Source organism: Chiloscyllium punctatum, chromosome 16 (assembly GCF_047496795.1).
Source record: "Chiloscyllium punctatum isolate Juve2018m chromosome 16, sChiPun1.3, whole genome shotgun sequence".
Classification (NCBI taxonomy): domain Eukaryota; kingdom Metazoa; phylum Chordata; class Chondrichthyes; order Orectolobiformes; family Hemiscylliidae; genus Chiloscyllium; species Chiloscyllium punctatum.
The window spans coordinates 27,350,366-27,367,289 of record NC_092754.1 but is presented as its reverse complement, the minus strand read 5'-3'; the positions used below and the strand labels follow the sequence as shown (position 1 = coordinate 27,367,289).

General features: G+C 38.1%; 1 protein-coding gene across 8 annotated transcripts in view; it reads right to left on the bottom strand.

Annotated features, from left to right (window-relative positions):
* The window catches only part of spen (spen family transcriptional repressor), a 101,043-nt gene that overhangs the window by 75,285 nt on the left and 8,834 nt on the right, over positions 1-16,924 (bottom strand). For 6 of the 8 annotated variants that reach the window (XM_072586566.1, XM_072586571.1, XM_072586568.1 and 3 more), the window contains exons 2-3: positions 3,984-4,304; positions 553-1,026 (exon numbers count right to left, since the gene is read on the bottom strand). In XM_072586566.1, the coding sequence (XP_072442667.1) occupies positions 553-1,026; positions 3,984-4,304 (795 nt within the window). The other 2 variants (XM_072586573.1, XM_072586574.1) reach the window with 2 other exon arrangements.

Below are 16,924 nucleotides of genomic sequence, written 5' to 3'. Positions count from 1 at the left end.
ATTGGCCCTTCGAGCCCACTTCACCATTTAACATGATAATGGTTGATCACCCTACTCTGCATCTTGTACCCGCTTTCACCCTATACCTTTTGATCCCTTGAGCCCCGAGAATCATGTCAAACTGCTCCAATCACAAGTAATTCACTATTTCATATAAAATGATCCTTCCAGAAACAATCCACTTTCAAAAGGGTGATTATACTATTGTACTGTTAAGTGTTTGTTTAAATGTTTTCAACAATTTCAGAGGTCACCACAGAAAAATCACCTTAATTCACTGAAATTCCAACGAGAGCTATGCATTCATTACTTTTCTATCACAGGTTTTGTGAAAATAAGCAACATGATTTTCAAAATCTTTCAAGATAAAAAGGTTAAAACAATCATTTTGCAGTAAAAAGAACTAACAACAAAAAGCAATACTAGCAACACTTATTTACTAACGTAGACACTTTGCCTTTTCCAAGCATTGGTAAAACAATACCTACATGTTTCTCTTTGCTCTGATGTCATACGGTGAGAACTATTGGCGTTACATTCCTCTTCACCTACCTGTCACTGCTGGTACTACTGCTGCTGCTGACAGAATCACTGCTTGATGACCTACTTCGCGACCCACTGCCACTGGGAGAACGCCGTGACCTCGATGCTTGGCTAGACCGCTGTGGGGATTGGTTTCCTGACCGTGAGGAATGTGGGGATCGACTCCTGCTGTGCTGATAATTTTTTTCTTGTCGTCTCCCCCTTACTTCCCGCGTAATGTCTTCCCTGTAGAGATCTCTGTGCACTACACTTGATATTGCAAACTGTTCCCTCCCTCTTTGTTCATAACGTGGATCATGAGCTTCAAATCGAGTTGGACTTCGACTTCTTGACCCATAATAAACTCCATGTTGTATAGTTCGATCTCGAGGATCTCTATAGTAATCCTGCTCATAATGCCTTGGGCGATCAAACCCTGCTGTTGTACGATCGTGGTGTCCATAGGCACTGTGATCATAAGTACGCTCCCTGTTATCAGAAGCCCTGTGTTTTGGGGATGGGGGATGGGGGGGGGAAAAAAAGATCTGTCAAGTATCAGCAAATTATGCCTACTAACCTCTGAAAAAATAAGCATATGAATTTTAACTAAAGAATACATGAAACAATAAAGAGAACAGAGAATTTAGCAACAGCAATGATAGCAATTAATTAGCATTCTATAATAATTGGCATCAGGTGAGCTTTGTTCTGTGTTTGTGAAGTTTGTGCTTTCCAATTCCCAGGTGCCAAAAGTAATATTTGTATTAAAGACATGTTGATATTTTCATGTCAAGAATTTTCCTTATCTGTTCCTTCTGCTTTATTACTTTAAAATTACATAACTAACTATTTAAAAGCTATTTAAGAAGTTTTTAAAAATCATATATATAGTCTATAAACAAAATCAACTCGAAGGCTCTCATCTCAAATCTCAAACTAGAAGAAAAACCATCCTGTAGCCTGTATTTAATCAGATACTCACTTTTGGAAGAAAGCAGAAATTGAGCAACAGATGTTGTGCTGGTTATCTATACTAGTCGATAGTTGACTTTTCAAAATCTGAAACTGACTAAACCCGTGTGTTGTCAAAGGTGTTACAATCACATGACACTCACTGGAAGATCAACCGTTGTCCAAACTTCCACGTGAAGTCTGCAATGCAGAACTTGAAATTTGTATCAAAAATTAAGTGACATAATTGGTTACTTATCATTGGCTTAAGGAGTGCAAAACATTTTTTTAAAAGCCTGATTCATTGAGATTATCATTACTAACATTGAGTTTTTAGACTCAAACAAAAATACATAATCACACAATTTAATTTTGACCTTATTCAGGAAAATTATTTCCTTTAAGAAAAACTGCTTTCTTCCAAAATCTCTTCTTTGTAGTTAGTTACTTTTTAATTTATAAATGTAGCTATACTACAATTTTATTTAGTTCATTGTATTTCTTAATTATCAGGCATTAAAGATATCAGAGAGATTATTACAGAGCTTGATTAAACATAGGCAAATAAATTGCTAAATATTTTACTTCAATAGCAATGTGCTACTTATATTTTTAAAAGTTCTTATTTTAATGCCTGGATTTTATATTATTCTGTCCTGTCCACTTATTTATATTACTTCATTTTTATTCTCGTTATTTTTGCCCCTTTGCATTCTACACTTTTCCTACACAAGTTATTTTTTTTAAAAATCACTATACCTCTATTAACATTTTACAGATTCAAGAAACATTGAGCAGCCAAACACTAAACTATGCAGTGTCAACTTGACTTTAAGCTACAGTTACAGAATTAATCTTACAAAATACTGTGGAATCATTTTACACTGACCTTTCAGCAATCAGAAGCAGCAAGCTGATTCAAAAGCGTTACTGCCATCAGCTGACATACAAAAAAATACAAACTCCTAATCCACGAAAGACACACAGACAGGCAGAGGAGCTAATAAAGCTGTAAGTCAGTGAGATTCTATTGACTAAAGTGCGGTTTGATTTTCTAGCAGTACTAATGACTACTGGAGTTAGTGGAAAGGAAGGGTTGACTGGGTTAGGAGAGGGGCTAAGATATACATGGCAGGACATACCAACCTTTTAAGACTGCAGTAAACACGACCTAAATCCCAATTAAATCTAGGGAGAGAAAAGTGTACAAACATTCCCAATTTGGTCCCCTCTTAAAGGGGTAATCCAACTTCGGATAGTGCTAGTGCCGCATTGTTTTGGGGATTGTATCAAGAAAACTGAACGCCCAAGAAAGATAAACTTCCATTTGCCAGTGTTAAGTACATTCGCCTGAAAACAGATAGCTCCCAAAGTTAAAAAGTAAATCCCAAACCCCAAGACCTTTCTGAGATGGCGGAGTGCATTCAATCTGATCGTGTCGATAGATAGATGTATCCCGATTCTTGAGTCGATATTAAGCAACTATACCCGTTATTCCTAGGGCAAAGTGCTTTCTTCTAGTAGAAGGCATTTATTATCCATTTTCTAGCAGTCAGTAGCCATTCAATTGTTATGAAGTCTCTTCACATTTGATCTGCAAGTTAAAGTGCAACGTATCCACTAACACTTTTCCCTTGTGTGGTTGTCCATTGGTACAATATGGTAAAAATCAAGAAGTATGTCAAACACAAACCAGGTAATCCATTCTGCCACACAACTATTTAAAGGTTCCATATAATCCCATGTTGAAGAAATAATGACTTCTATTCCATTATACAGGGAAAGTAACATTCCAAATGTTTACAAGTTTCTAATATTTTATCTTTAGCCCATAAATATCCATAAGATCCACTCAGAGGGAAACAAAGCAAACAGTACAGATTTGTAGACCCATGATAACTGCATCTGTTACATCCTCATTCTTCAGTTTTTCTTGCATGTATTCCTGTCGCAAATCATTGGATGTAATATCCTTCCAGGAAATAGTAGATCGCAAAAGTACTATCTTCATAGAAAATCTTTCATATCCAAAGAATGTGCATCAATACTTTATATTTTAAACCAAAGCCAAAACATAATACTGCAGGAAGTCTTCAAACACTTCAGTATTGCCTCAAAAAGTAGGTCTGGTAATCCCATAGCATTCCTCAGGTCAGTTGTACCAGACAATATTATTATAGCCATTCGATCGAAGGGATACATCCAGAGGGAACCGCTTGCAATCCAGGGAGAAAAGGGAAGCATATTACGAGGATTAACACCAAATTAACTGACAGAACCTTCCATCAAACTAACCAAACTTATCCCAGGAGTAGTCATCCAGCCAGCTACAGAATAGATCCACTGCGAATAGGCCAGAGCTGCTACTGGTTTCAATTCTCTTCCATATCCAACAATGGCACGAATGTATAGCATTCCTCAATAAATCCATCTGGGTAACCTATACATGAGTTGCTGCTTCTCATCATACCATTTATCAAAACCCTGCCTAGAGAAACCTTGGAACTTACCCATCAAGTCTCCGTTCATAACGTCCTTCCCGTCCATGTAGTGATGGTGGTGGTCCATATGTTGGCCCCCCACCACCTCCCCTGAACCCTGAAACCTCTCTAGTACGAGTTCCTATAGGAACGGTATCATCTAATCCCCGAGCAGCACTAGGAATAGTGCCAGGCTCATTGTAATCCGTTCGCAGATCCCGGTCTCCCATTTTGTTGACAGAATTGTGTGCTTTTTGCGCACTTTTGATGTCCACAAAATCCACAAAGGCTGCCACTCCACCTTCTGAGCCCCTTTTGGGAAGAATTTTGACACTTTCCACACGGCCATATCTGAAAGTAAAAGAAAAAAATTAGCATTAATGTATTAAATTTAAATAAGACTTATCCAGTCAAGGACAACGATAAATAAATATGCACAGTACAAATCTCCCAGGACGTAATTACAGTTGAGGAGCTGTATAACAATCTGCAAATTCATATTGTATCACTTTTACCACTTTGTTCACTGCACAAGAAAAATATGTAGTGTTAATATTAACACGGCTTCCAAAGAAATACATATTAATTAATTCTAATCTCAAAACAAAGTATATCAATATTACCGAAAAAAGCTTCAAAATATGCCTTTTATCAGCAATACTAAAAAGTTCTGTAATACCAAATGACTATTGATATCATGGACTAAGCACTTCTGTAATTTGACAAGAGTGCCAGATTCTAAGCTGGCACCATTTCTTAAACACAAACATTCTCTATGCCTGATCACTAGAATTTAGATCATTGTATTGACTTGTAACATAGTTACATAAAGGAACATCTGCTACTTCCCAAAAAAATTAGCCATAAAATGCTCATTTACTTTCTGACAAGTAGACCTTGTTTATTTAAATTAATTCATGTATGGATCCTTCTACAAAGTTAGGCCTGAGGCAGAAAATTGATTAGAGTGCAGGGCAATGGTCAGATACAATATCAAACATTCATTAAAACACTTAAGAATACATTAGTTGAAAAATGTGGTGCTGGAAAAACACAGCAGGCCAGGCAGCATCCGAGGAGCAGGAGATGCTGCCAGGCCTGCAGTGTTTTTCCAGCACTACATTTTTCAACTCTGGTCCTCCAGCATCTGCAGTCCTCACTTTCTCCTACTTAAGAAGGCATTGACCTTTACTTTTTTTTTCAGTGTTCTAGATTTTTGAAAAGACTCATTTTTCTCAAAATATTTTTTTAAAAGTAAAGCGTTGCTAAAATGGAAATAAACATATCATTTAATGAATAATTGCAAAAATAAATCAAGACAAAGCAATCGGAAATAGAAAATCTAAACTTGTTATAAATTTTAATTTTTTTGTCAAAAGGGTTTAATTTTAAAATATAAAGCAAGGGTCCATCCTTGCTATTCTTTGAATGAAAGCTTTGAATTATTATTTTTGTATGTTTCACCCATGGTTGATACTAACACATTTATTTGAGGCAGACTGATTTGGATTCAGCTCTCACTTCAGAGACTGGAGCATAAAATTAAAATTCCAGTGCAGTACTGAAGGAGTACCGTACTATCAAAACCACCATCTTCCAGATAATGTACTAAACCAAAAGCCCACCTGGCTTCTCGGGTGAAATAAAAATTCCTATGACATCATTTGAATAAGAGCAGGAGAATTCACCAGTGTCCTGTTGAACATGCATTCCTCAACTAGCATGATTCAAATGGACCATCTGGTCCTTGCTGTTTGTAGGGTATTGGTGTGCAGATATTGGCTACCATGCTTTCTACATTAAAACAGTGACAATACTTCAAAACTATTTTGTTAACTGTGAAGTGCTTTGATTAGTCTTGTGATTGTGAAGGACTCAAGTCTTTTCCATAATTGTTCTCCTATGCATTATTCAAATAGGTCTTATTTATGAATTTTGGTAATAAAATATAGTGAAGCTTGATTCTATGCTCATCTGATGTCTATGTAGACCACTTCTACACTGATAGGTCAGTACACTAGTTCTCAAAACACGAGTCTCATACAGCCAGTAAATGTGCCAGATTTGGTAAGAGTTGGCAAACTCATTTCATAATTGCTGGTTGTGCTGGATCCATACAATTTTCTAGACCATGGAAATGCCATACATCAATAAATTAAAGAATTGTATATTTCTAGCAGGACTCATTATATTACGATTAGAAACAAGAACCCATTTAATTGATGTCAATCATAATATTAACCTACCCCACCAGAGTGCTTCGTCAGTATTTACTGACAACACCACAACTATGTGGCACGGTGACCAGAAACAGCAATTGCCAGGAACCAAAATAGTGCTGCCCATATGAGCACACTAATTGGCATAATTTGAAGAGGGGATTACATACAAACAGGGACTAGAACAAGTCGTCAAGGATATAGTTCTTAAAAATGTTATTGTATAAATGGAGGTAACAAATACAAAATCACTCATGGTTAGGAGGTATCCCGCCCTGAGGAGTTTGTTGGAGCCCAATGTTGGGAGTGCGCATGGGTGAGGTGGAATGAACCACCCTTTTTATTTTATCAACATTCTTTCTTTGTCTTCCCATCACCACCAATCCAATTATATGTGGCTCATTTCCTGAACACGACGACTGATGCCTTATGCTCTACTGAAAACCTACCTAAATCAGACAAAGGTCTGAGAACTCATCAGGTTCATGTTTGCACTTTGAATGTGAGTGTCATGGTCCAAAGTGCGATTGTTCAAGACTGAATGTTAGCTTCTTCTATTTAGTGGATTATAAAATTATTTACAAATGATTTGGATGTGAACATAGGAGGCATGGTTAGTAAGTTTGCAGATGACACCAAAATTGGAGGTGTAGTAGTCAGCAAAGAAGATTATCTTACAACACAATAGGACTTTGATCAGATGGGCAAATGGGCCGAGGAGTGGCAGATGAAATTTAATTTAGATAAACTTGAGGTGCTGCATTTTGGAAAAGCAAATCGGGGTAGGACTTATAAGCTTAAAGGTGAGGTCCTCAGGGAGGGTTACCAAACAAAGAGACCTTGGGGCGTAGGTTCATAGTTCCGAAAAGTGGAGCCCACAGGTGGACAGGAAAGTGAAGGCAGCGTTTGGTGCATATACTCAGTGCATTGAGTACTGGAGTGGGAGTTCAGGTTGCAGCGATATAGGACATTGATTTGGCTACATTTGGAATACTTCATTCAATTCTGGTCCCCCTGCTAATAGAAAGGATTTACAAGGATGTTGCTATGGCTGGAGGGTTTGAGTTAAAGGAAAGGCTGCAGGGTTGGGATTATTTTTCCAGGAGTGTTGAAGCCTGAGAGGTTTATAAAATTATAAGGGGCATAGATAAGGTGAATAGTTCAGGCTTTTCCCCAGGGGTAGGGGAGTCCAAAACTACAGGATGCAGGTTTACGGTGAAAGGGGAAAAGATTTAAAAAGGGACCCAAGAGGCAACTTTTTCACGCAGGTGGTGGTGTGTGTATGCAATGAGCTTGCCAGAGGTGGTGATGGAGGCTGGTACAATTACAACATTTAAAAGACATCTGGATAGGCAGATGAATACGAAGGATTTAGAGCGATATGGGCCAAATGCTGGCAAATGGGACTGGATTAATTTAGGATATCTGATCAGCATGGACATGGTGGATGAAGGATCTGCTTCCTATGCGACATATCTCTATGACTCTAAAATGCATTCTTTCGTCCATGGCTTTGTTTTGGTTACATGAGCTCACCAGTGCCACCTGCACGAGTGGCAGGCCATCTCTGTCTGCAACCTTGGCACTGCCAACCCATAATCTGTAGTTACTTTTAAAGTTTATTCATGAAATCTGAACATTGCTTGCAAGGCTAGCACTTATACCCATCATAACTGCCTTTGATATAGTGGTGACAACATGCCCACTTAAACGGCACAAACTCCATGGCAGAGATTCTGAGAAACCAAGACGTTGCTGTTTGGAAGGAAGTTTCTGACTTAGCAACTGTTAACAGAGTAATATTGCTTCAAACCAGGATGATATATGGGTGGAGGGGAACGTGCAGATGGAGCTGGTTGTGCGCATCCGCTGCCTTTTCCTTTAAGCTAGTGGAGATCACAGGTTAGTAAAAAGATCCTCTGAAAGTTGTTCCAGGACATCTTGTATGTAAAACATGGATTAAGAATGGAAAGTGTGCATGTTCAAGTCGGCTGCTGTTGAGCTTATGTATTGCTAGACCTGCACTCATTCAGACAAGCAGAAATTATTCTACCACATTCCCGACTTCTGCCTTATAAATTGATTTGGAGATGCCGGTGTTGGACTGGGGTGTACAAAGTTAAAAATCACACAACACCAGATTATAGTCCAACAGGTTTAATTGGAAGCACACTAGCTTTCGGAGCGATGCTCCTTCATCAGGTGATTGTCTCCGAAAGCTAGTGTGCTTCCAATTAAACCTGTTGGACTATAACCTGGTGTTGTGTGATTTTTAACTATAGATTGAGACAGACTTTAGGGAGTCTCCATAAAATTCCCAGCCTCTGATCTGCTCTCGTAGTCATGGTATTTAAAATGCTAGTTCTGGCAAGTTTCAGATTAAGAACGTTGATTCAGCAATGGCATGCCATTTAATATCAAGAGATGATGGTTCAGTTTTCTCATGCCAGAGATGTTTGATGTCTGGCACTTGCGCGAAGTGAAATTATTTTATTTGCCATTTATCAACCCGTGCATGCAAATTCGCCCAGTCTTCCTTTACAGGGACACAGAATCCTTCAGTACCTGAGAAGTTATAGAGTCAGAGTCATAGAGATGTACAGCATGGAAACAGGCCCTTCTGTCCAACCCGTCAGTAGTGAATGGTATTGAACAGGATCCAATCATCCAAGTCAGAACAGACTAGGGACCCTGATCTGTAAGTTTCAACTATTCCCTGAATGGACGATGTTTAATCACTGTCACCATTTTCAGCATATTGTTTTCAAATGAAGCTTGCTGTAAATATTATTGTCTAGGTGATCTGTTGATTTTTCCATTAATGGTGATGCTTTAAAAATCCTAAACTTAATACAAAAACCATCAAGGAATGTTTTGGTAGATTTCCATTCAGCTTCTGGCTAACAGCAGTATAGAAAAATAAATCAGTGACATGAAACACATGGCAGGAAACTAAAGTTTACATACTGCAATTTTTAGATACAATCTATTCCTACTGCAACTAGAAATTTTCAAAATACATATCAAGCATCTCCTCAATTTGTAAACACCAGATCTATTATGTCACAAGACACCAAATTCCAAATTCCTGCTTCGCAAAACAAAGAAGTGCGACATATGCAAAGAGTCTTGTTTAGGATGTTGCCTGGAGTGAAAAGCCTGTCAGGCTGGGTTTGGTTCCATGGCACAGACGCGGCAAAGGGAGTGGTCTGGTTGAGGTATATGTGGTACAGTGGCAGTTTCCTAGTCCTGGACTGGAAGCCATAGGTTCAAATCCCACCTGCTCCAGAGGTGTGTAATAACATTCCTCTCAACAGTTGATCAAAAAAATTAATTTTATTAATTTTTTCTTATTTAATTATGAAGCACAGATAGATCAGGTTCCAAACCTTTAGCAGATGGTTCCAAAACTAGAGGGCATACGTTTAACGCGAGGAGCAAGTGGTTTCAAGGAAATCTGAGAAAACCCTTTGACCCAGAGGATGGTAGACAAATTCCAATGCTGCCCGAAAAGGTTGGTGGAAGCAGGTATTCTTGCAGCATTTCAGCAGCATCTGGATGAGTACTTAAAATGCCAGGGCTGTGGATCAAACTGTGGACCAAGTACACTAATCCCATTTGGCTGCGGTTTGGTGTTTGTTGATCTCATTGACATAGCCGAAGTGCCAGTTTCTATGCTGTATGGCTCTATGTCTTTGTACACGCTTTCTTTAAGTATCAGTTATTCTCAGCCTCACCCAAAATAATTATTAATCCTCCCATTAAGTAAAACACAACCGAAGCGAAAACTACTTTTGTCACTAAAGTTGTGAAATGTTATCTCAAACGTTTTTAATTTACAACGCATGTATACAACACATTGTAATTAAAATGATCGAAGTTTCAACGTCACTAATCGTGGTAATACGCCACCCATTCACTAACTGCGGCTCGATTTGTTATTTGAACCCAGATTAAACATAAACGTTTCTGTCTGTTTACAGGGTTCATGTCACTTCAAAAGTCAAGGCCGTTTACACAAGAGGCTGCACTTTGGGTAAATGCCGAGAGGAATAATAACGCGCATTCCCTCAACTGAGCTGAACTGGCTACATGGACGCACCTCGTGGCTGCCTTCCAAGTTCTCCAGTTGCTGCAATCTCGCAGCCGACTGGCGGTGCAATGCTGTAAAATGGCGGGATACATCACAGGGATCCAACAGATCCATGTAATGGCGGGAGATCGAGAGAGAGAAAAAAAGACATGACTTGAACAATGTTAGCAGAATATGCCAATGTTGTAAAGAAAAATGGCCAGCTAGATTTAGAATATGTGCACAATCCGGTGTTAAAATGTAACTTCATTTTCCCAAAGTAATCTTTTGGTAACGCACAACGATTTTTATTATTTCAAGGACATAATCCTTGATAGTATTCTCATTGGACGTAGTCATCAATTAAATTACCTTTCTGTAGCTGGGTGGCTCGACAGCGATATCACATGATACGTTGGGAATGTAGCAGGATTTCATTGCGGTATGCCTAATTTGTAGATTTCTCTCTAATTCGTATACATTCAAACGGTTGTTCCCTATTTCTGAGAACAGACATGTACTTAGGTGTCCTACTGCTATCAGATATGACTGTTCTGTACAATGCTGTTCTCGAATAATGCGATTTTTCTTTTTAATTAACGAGCGTGGTATTAGCATTGGATTGTGCAGCCTCGTTTTTTTTCTAGCCAAGTCTCTTGAGACAAGTGAATGCCACACATTTTTACATAATACACTGCAGAATCAAAACAATTCTCCTTTCTGTGCTCAGAATAGCTCTCGCTTACGAAAAACGCTGTTTTAAAATGGTTTTGGACAATCAAGTAGTCCAGTCGACAGATCCACATTTGCAACATTAAAAAAGAGACCAAAAGTAACCCCTGCCCGAAGTATTGTAGCATTTTATTATACTAGAGTCACACCAAACGTTAACATAGCCGATCCAAACAAACAACTATGGGGGAGGGAAAATGACAAAAGGACAATCGCAACAGCCTCTCCTTGGCAGTAATTTAATCGGTTTGAAATGTCCATTTCGGCCGCATACGCGGACTAACCATCACCTCAAAACGAAAAACATGATATTCGTTTTAAATACAGATGCAAAATGAAGATTCTTGCAATTATCGAGGAATATAATGTCCTGGTGTGGGGCCACAACCGACAAACACAATGAATGAGGCGAATAGGTGCAGCTTCTTCTAATTCATACAAAACAAAAATCACCGCACTGTATATAATTTAAGGCTCGAATGTTTTCTGCCTTACAATGAAAGGCCGGGGAATATCTTATTTCAAACTTAAAAAGTATAATTAATTTAGAAAAAAAATTATAATCTGTGCATTTTACACAGATGCCCCTTCAAATACATGCTTTTGGTTGTGAACTATTTTTCTGCTCAAATAAATTAGTGGAGTAAACTATTTAAATCTGGAAAGTTTTTAAAGGGAAAGCTTGAACTCGAGTATTTTAGGTAAAAAATCTGCAAATCTTGAAGTACACAAACAATAATAGCTACAGCAATAGAAATACTCTGTTCTCCTAAAGTTTAATAATGGCACGAAGGTCTGCAACATCCACATGAACTGTCATTATATAAATCTATTTTTTTTGGTTAGTTTTCAGTTTACAGCATTTACCCAAGTCTCAAATTATCAACTCTTTCAAAGATAGCCCTCGAAAACACATCCAACTCAAAACACTACAAAAACATTTGACATCCATGAAATGCATCTGAAGTTCACCTCATAGCCAAAAGAGAAAATGGAGCATTTGCAATGATAGGAAAAATAATGGAATCACTTCTTAAAGATACAACAGAAGAAAAAAAATCTAGAAAACAAAAAATGGAATGTTAACTACAGATTCTTAAATAAAGTAACAAGTATACAAAGGTAATGCAATGGGTTTGATATACATGGACTTTAAAATGCCTTCAATAAGAGAATGCCTAAGATCATAGAATGTGGTGTCAAGGTACAAGCATCAGAATCGATAGCAACTGGCTACATAATGGAAAATAGAATGAAAGTTTAAGGTTGTCAGGTTGTCACTCAGACTGGTGAGAAACAAAGTCTAGCATAATCAGAATGCATTTGTTAATGCATGGTGTCAGTGTGGCACATCTTATCCATCAATCATATGCTATCGAGCCTTTGAGGAGAGAATGCAATAAACTGTGATACAGTAGTTTGTAAATAAATGATTTGGACATCCCCTCCCCCAGCACATAGTACTTACAAAGTTAATCAACTACCATCTTTCACAGGTGGAACAGCTGAATCACATTTTCCAGCCATGTTAATTACACCTGACTGCTGAAGGTTAATCGGAGACCACAAATTTGAAACAAGATCCCAACTTACATGGCATTTTCATATTGTTTAACAATTTCTGGTTATTTCAGATTTTCCATGTTCATTTTGCAGTTAATACATCATTTTTGAAAGTTATGTACACATCCATAATAAAGTAAATATTTTGCATTTTTTTCATGTCCTGCAAACGTTTTCCTGACTTTGTTTAACAGTGACTACACATCACAAATGCTTAATTGGGTGTGACAGGTTTTGGGAATGTTGGGGTGGTAAAGGAAACTATATAAACAAATTTCATGTTTATTTATAAATGAGGGTATAAGAATATATAATATAAACTGTGTATGTAAAATTACTCATAACTGGATCTTCTCCTCAGTGGCAACACTACATATTCAATATTCAAATAATTAGCAATTTCAAGACTCTAAAAATACTGCACCAGTAGGTGGGGCTGTCAACATAGCATTATTCAACACATCAACATTGATGGGAACTGGCTTAAGGTTATGTAATAACCCAAACTTGCAGGCATCTCATCGGGGATCATCTTAAAGGGCATGCCGAAGTATTATGTTCCACGGTTAAAATATCCTTAAAATCAAAAGTAGAAACAGTTTTCAAAAGGAATGACAAAATCTGTTGCCAGAGAAAATATCAAACAGGACTGATCAACAAATTGCCCTTTAAATTAGGGATCAGAATGGAACCTGAAATTGGAAGATTTCCAAGCAAAGAAAAATCTGATTGATGGGGCTGGTGTGGTGCAATGGTAACATCTGTACCTCTATGCCAGGAGGTCCAGGTTCAAATCCCACATGCTCCAGAGGGGTGTAATAACATTTCTGAACAGATTCATTAGGGGAAAAAAACTATGTAGCATGAAAGACACCGCAGTAAAAAATGTAGACCCATGGATGTGCAGTGTGTGATGAGCATTAGTCAACCCCCTCTACTAGGCCAGAAAATTCACCTTTTTGGCCTCCTCTCCCATCCCTGCTGAACAAATTATCAGATAGCTCCATTGTACTAACAGTATTTTTTTTAAAATCTGACTTCATTTATTTTGCCGAATTGACGATCTCTAGTACTCCCACTGAGGTGTAGACAGATGTCAACTAATTTGCAACTATATTTTATCCAAGTTGAACACTACCACTCAGCTAATCATTATCCCCATTTCAATACCAAGTTGAACCCTAACTTGTTGAAATTTCCAATATTTCTAAAGGAATACCAAATATGTAACGTGAAAACTCAAGACTGAGACTGTCAGCTTAGTATCCAATCACAACAGATATATAATTCTGTTCTAACTGCATGTTCACATGCAAATACTTTCTAGATTGATGATAGTTACTGGGCAACCAAAAAGCAACAGATTTTCCCCATTAATAGTCTGGTCAGAGACCAATTGTAGCACACAAAATGTTGCTTGGGTTGGGAGTATCTAATTAATCAGATGAGAAAACATTGAAGTGTTCAGTTACACCCTGTCTTCACCAACTGAACCATCACAGAAACTACTTTGCATTTTTAAACGGCCTAAAGATTGTGAAAACTTGCATCATAATTTTAACAAAGCAAACACAGGCAATAAACTAGGCAACGCAATAAACAAAGCACCGAATGCATGATTCTCAAAAAATATTTGGAACTTTACTCAGCCTCACTAATAATAACTTCAATACTATAAGGAAATACACATCATGGAACTTGATCTTTTTTAATAAAAACCGTAATAATTATACAGCACTGTTTTTCATTGAGGATTATCTTTACTAAATTTATACATTATCTAGATTGTACATTAGACAGTCTTTTTTATGTTGTGATAAGTGTATCTATCACAGGAGTGATACACAGTTCTACAGACTGACCACGCTTGATCTGAAGAATCTCTTCCTCATCTCAACTCTAAAAGGTCATCTTTTCACTCTGAGATTGTGCCCTCAGGTCTTAGTCTCTCCCACCAGTGCAAACATCATCTCCACATTCATTCTATCCTCTCAATATTCTCTACATTTCAATCAGATCCACCCTCATCCTTCTAAACTCTGTTGAGTATTGACCTGAAGTCCTCAACTGCTCCTCATGTGACAAGCCCTTCACCCCCAGCGTCATACTTGTAAACCTCTGCTGGACCCTCTCCAACACCAGCACATCCTTTCTTAGATATGGGGTCTAGAACCGGTCACAATATTCCAAATGCAGTCAGACCAGAGCCTTATGCAGCTTCAACAGCACATCCGTGCTCTAGTATCCTAACCCTTTTGAAATTTGTCTTCCTGAATGTGCATGTTAGCATCATGAGAATCCTAAACTAGGGCTTGAAAGTTCCTTTGCACTTCAGATTTCTGAAGCCTTTCCCCATTTAGAAAATAGTATTTGCTACTATTCTTTACAAAGTACATACCCTCATATATTCCCACATTGTATTTCATCTGCCACTTACTTGTCCACCCTCCTAGCCTGTCCAAGTCCTCCTCCAACCTCCCCACTTTCTCAACACTGCATGTCCCTTAAACTTAAAAACTATTGAGCATTTCCCTTCTATAAACTTCAAAACAGTGCTCCCAGTTTCTTTGTCCAGATCATTCATAACATGAATGGTTGCGGTCCCAACAATGACTCCTGCAAAACTTTAGAAGTTTCAAAGTTTAGAGTTTAGAAGACAGAGGGGATCTGATTGAGACATAAAAGATTATGAAAGGATTGGACACTCTGGCAGCAGGAAAGATGTTTCCGCTGAAGGGTGAGTGCCGAACCAGAGGACACAGCTTAAAAATACGGGGTAGACCATTTAGGACAGAGATGAGGAGAAACTTCTTCACCCAGAGAGTGATGGCTGTGTGGAATGCTCTGCCCCAGAGGGCAGTGGAGGCCCAGTCTCTGGATTCATTTAAGAGAGAGTTGGATAGAGCTCTCAAAGATAGTGAAATCAAAAGGTTATGGAGATAAGGCAGGAAGAGGATACTGATTAGGAATGATCAGCTATGATCACATTGAATGGCGGTGCAGGCTCAAAGGACTGAATGGCCTACTCCTGCACCTATTGTCTATTGTAAAACTAGACTAGTCACTGACTACTTGCCTGAAAAAGATTTCTTTATCTCCACTCTTTGCCTTATGTCAGTCAACCAATCCTTTATCCAAGCCAGTACCTAGCCCGTAACATCACGGGCTCTTATCGTACTTAGTAGGTTCTTGTGCGGCATCTTGTCAAACATCTTTTAGAAATCTAAACAGATCACATCAACTGGTTCTCCTTTCTCTAACTTGCTCATTAACTGCTCAAATAATTATAATAGATACGGTAAGCATGTCTTTGTCTAGATGAAAAAGGTTGAAGCCTCTACTATTGCTATTCATTGCTCCAGGCATCTTCATGCATACAATTCTACAACAAGATTAGGTCAGAGTTTGGGTATTCAATGACAAATATCATACCTCCCAACTTCCCAAAGCATTTCCATAATTTACAAGATAAGTCAGGGGTATAATAAAATATTTTCCAGCTGCTTAGATGAGTTCAGATCCAACTACCATCAAGAAATTCAACACTACTTGGACAAAGCATCACTTTTCAGGCATTCAGTCTTGCCAGCACCTCTGCAATTTGACTATAGTTGATACCATTTACAACATCTACTACCACAACTCAACAAGGTTTCTTCAACATCATCTTCCAAATCTCCGATCTTTGCCTCCTAGGGAAAAAAAGGGTCCAGACATGCACTGTATTGCTGTTCGTTTTTTGTTTGAATCAAATTCCTAGAACTCCCTAACAGTGAGAGTAGCTTCACCAAGCAGACTACAACAGTGAGAAAAGGTGGTTCACTATTAAAACACATCTTCTCAGGAGGAATTAGGGATAAGTAATAAGTTCCAATCTTGCAGAGACACCCACGTCATATTACTTAAATTTGCTCAAGATACAAACTGATAGAAGTGTGCAAAGATTTGAGAAGCTTAGGTCATGAATGACTAATCCACTTAAACAAACAGCTGATATCTAGCATGATAAATAGGAAAATGATAGGAAAACAGACATGCCATCTGTATGAATTTCTGTAAGCCATTTTAGAAATAAATACAGGAGAAATCATCAAATTTAGATAGATTTATACATCTAACTGGGATATTGGTTGGGGATGAGAGACTAGGAATTGGTTGAGTAGCTAGTTGTTTCAAATGGCATTCCCTCAGAATTATATTGGAGCCTCAACGGTTCACTGAACAAATTAATGACTTGAACAAAGGTATAGGGGATTGTCTATAGAAATTTGAAAATTAGTTGAAGTCAGGACCCATAGTAAGTTTATACTGGTAGGGAGAGGAAGTTACAACAGTAAGGGGCGACTAAGATAAAATCAGATGTGATCTAAGAAAAACCAATCAAG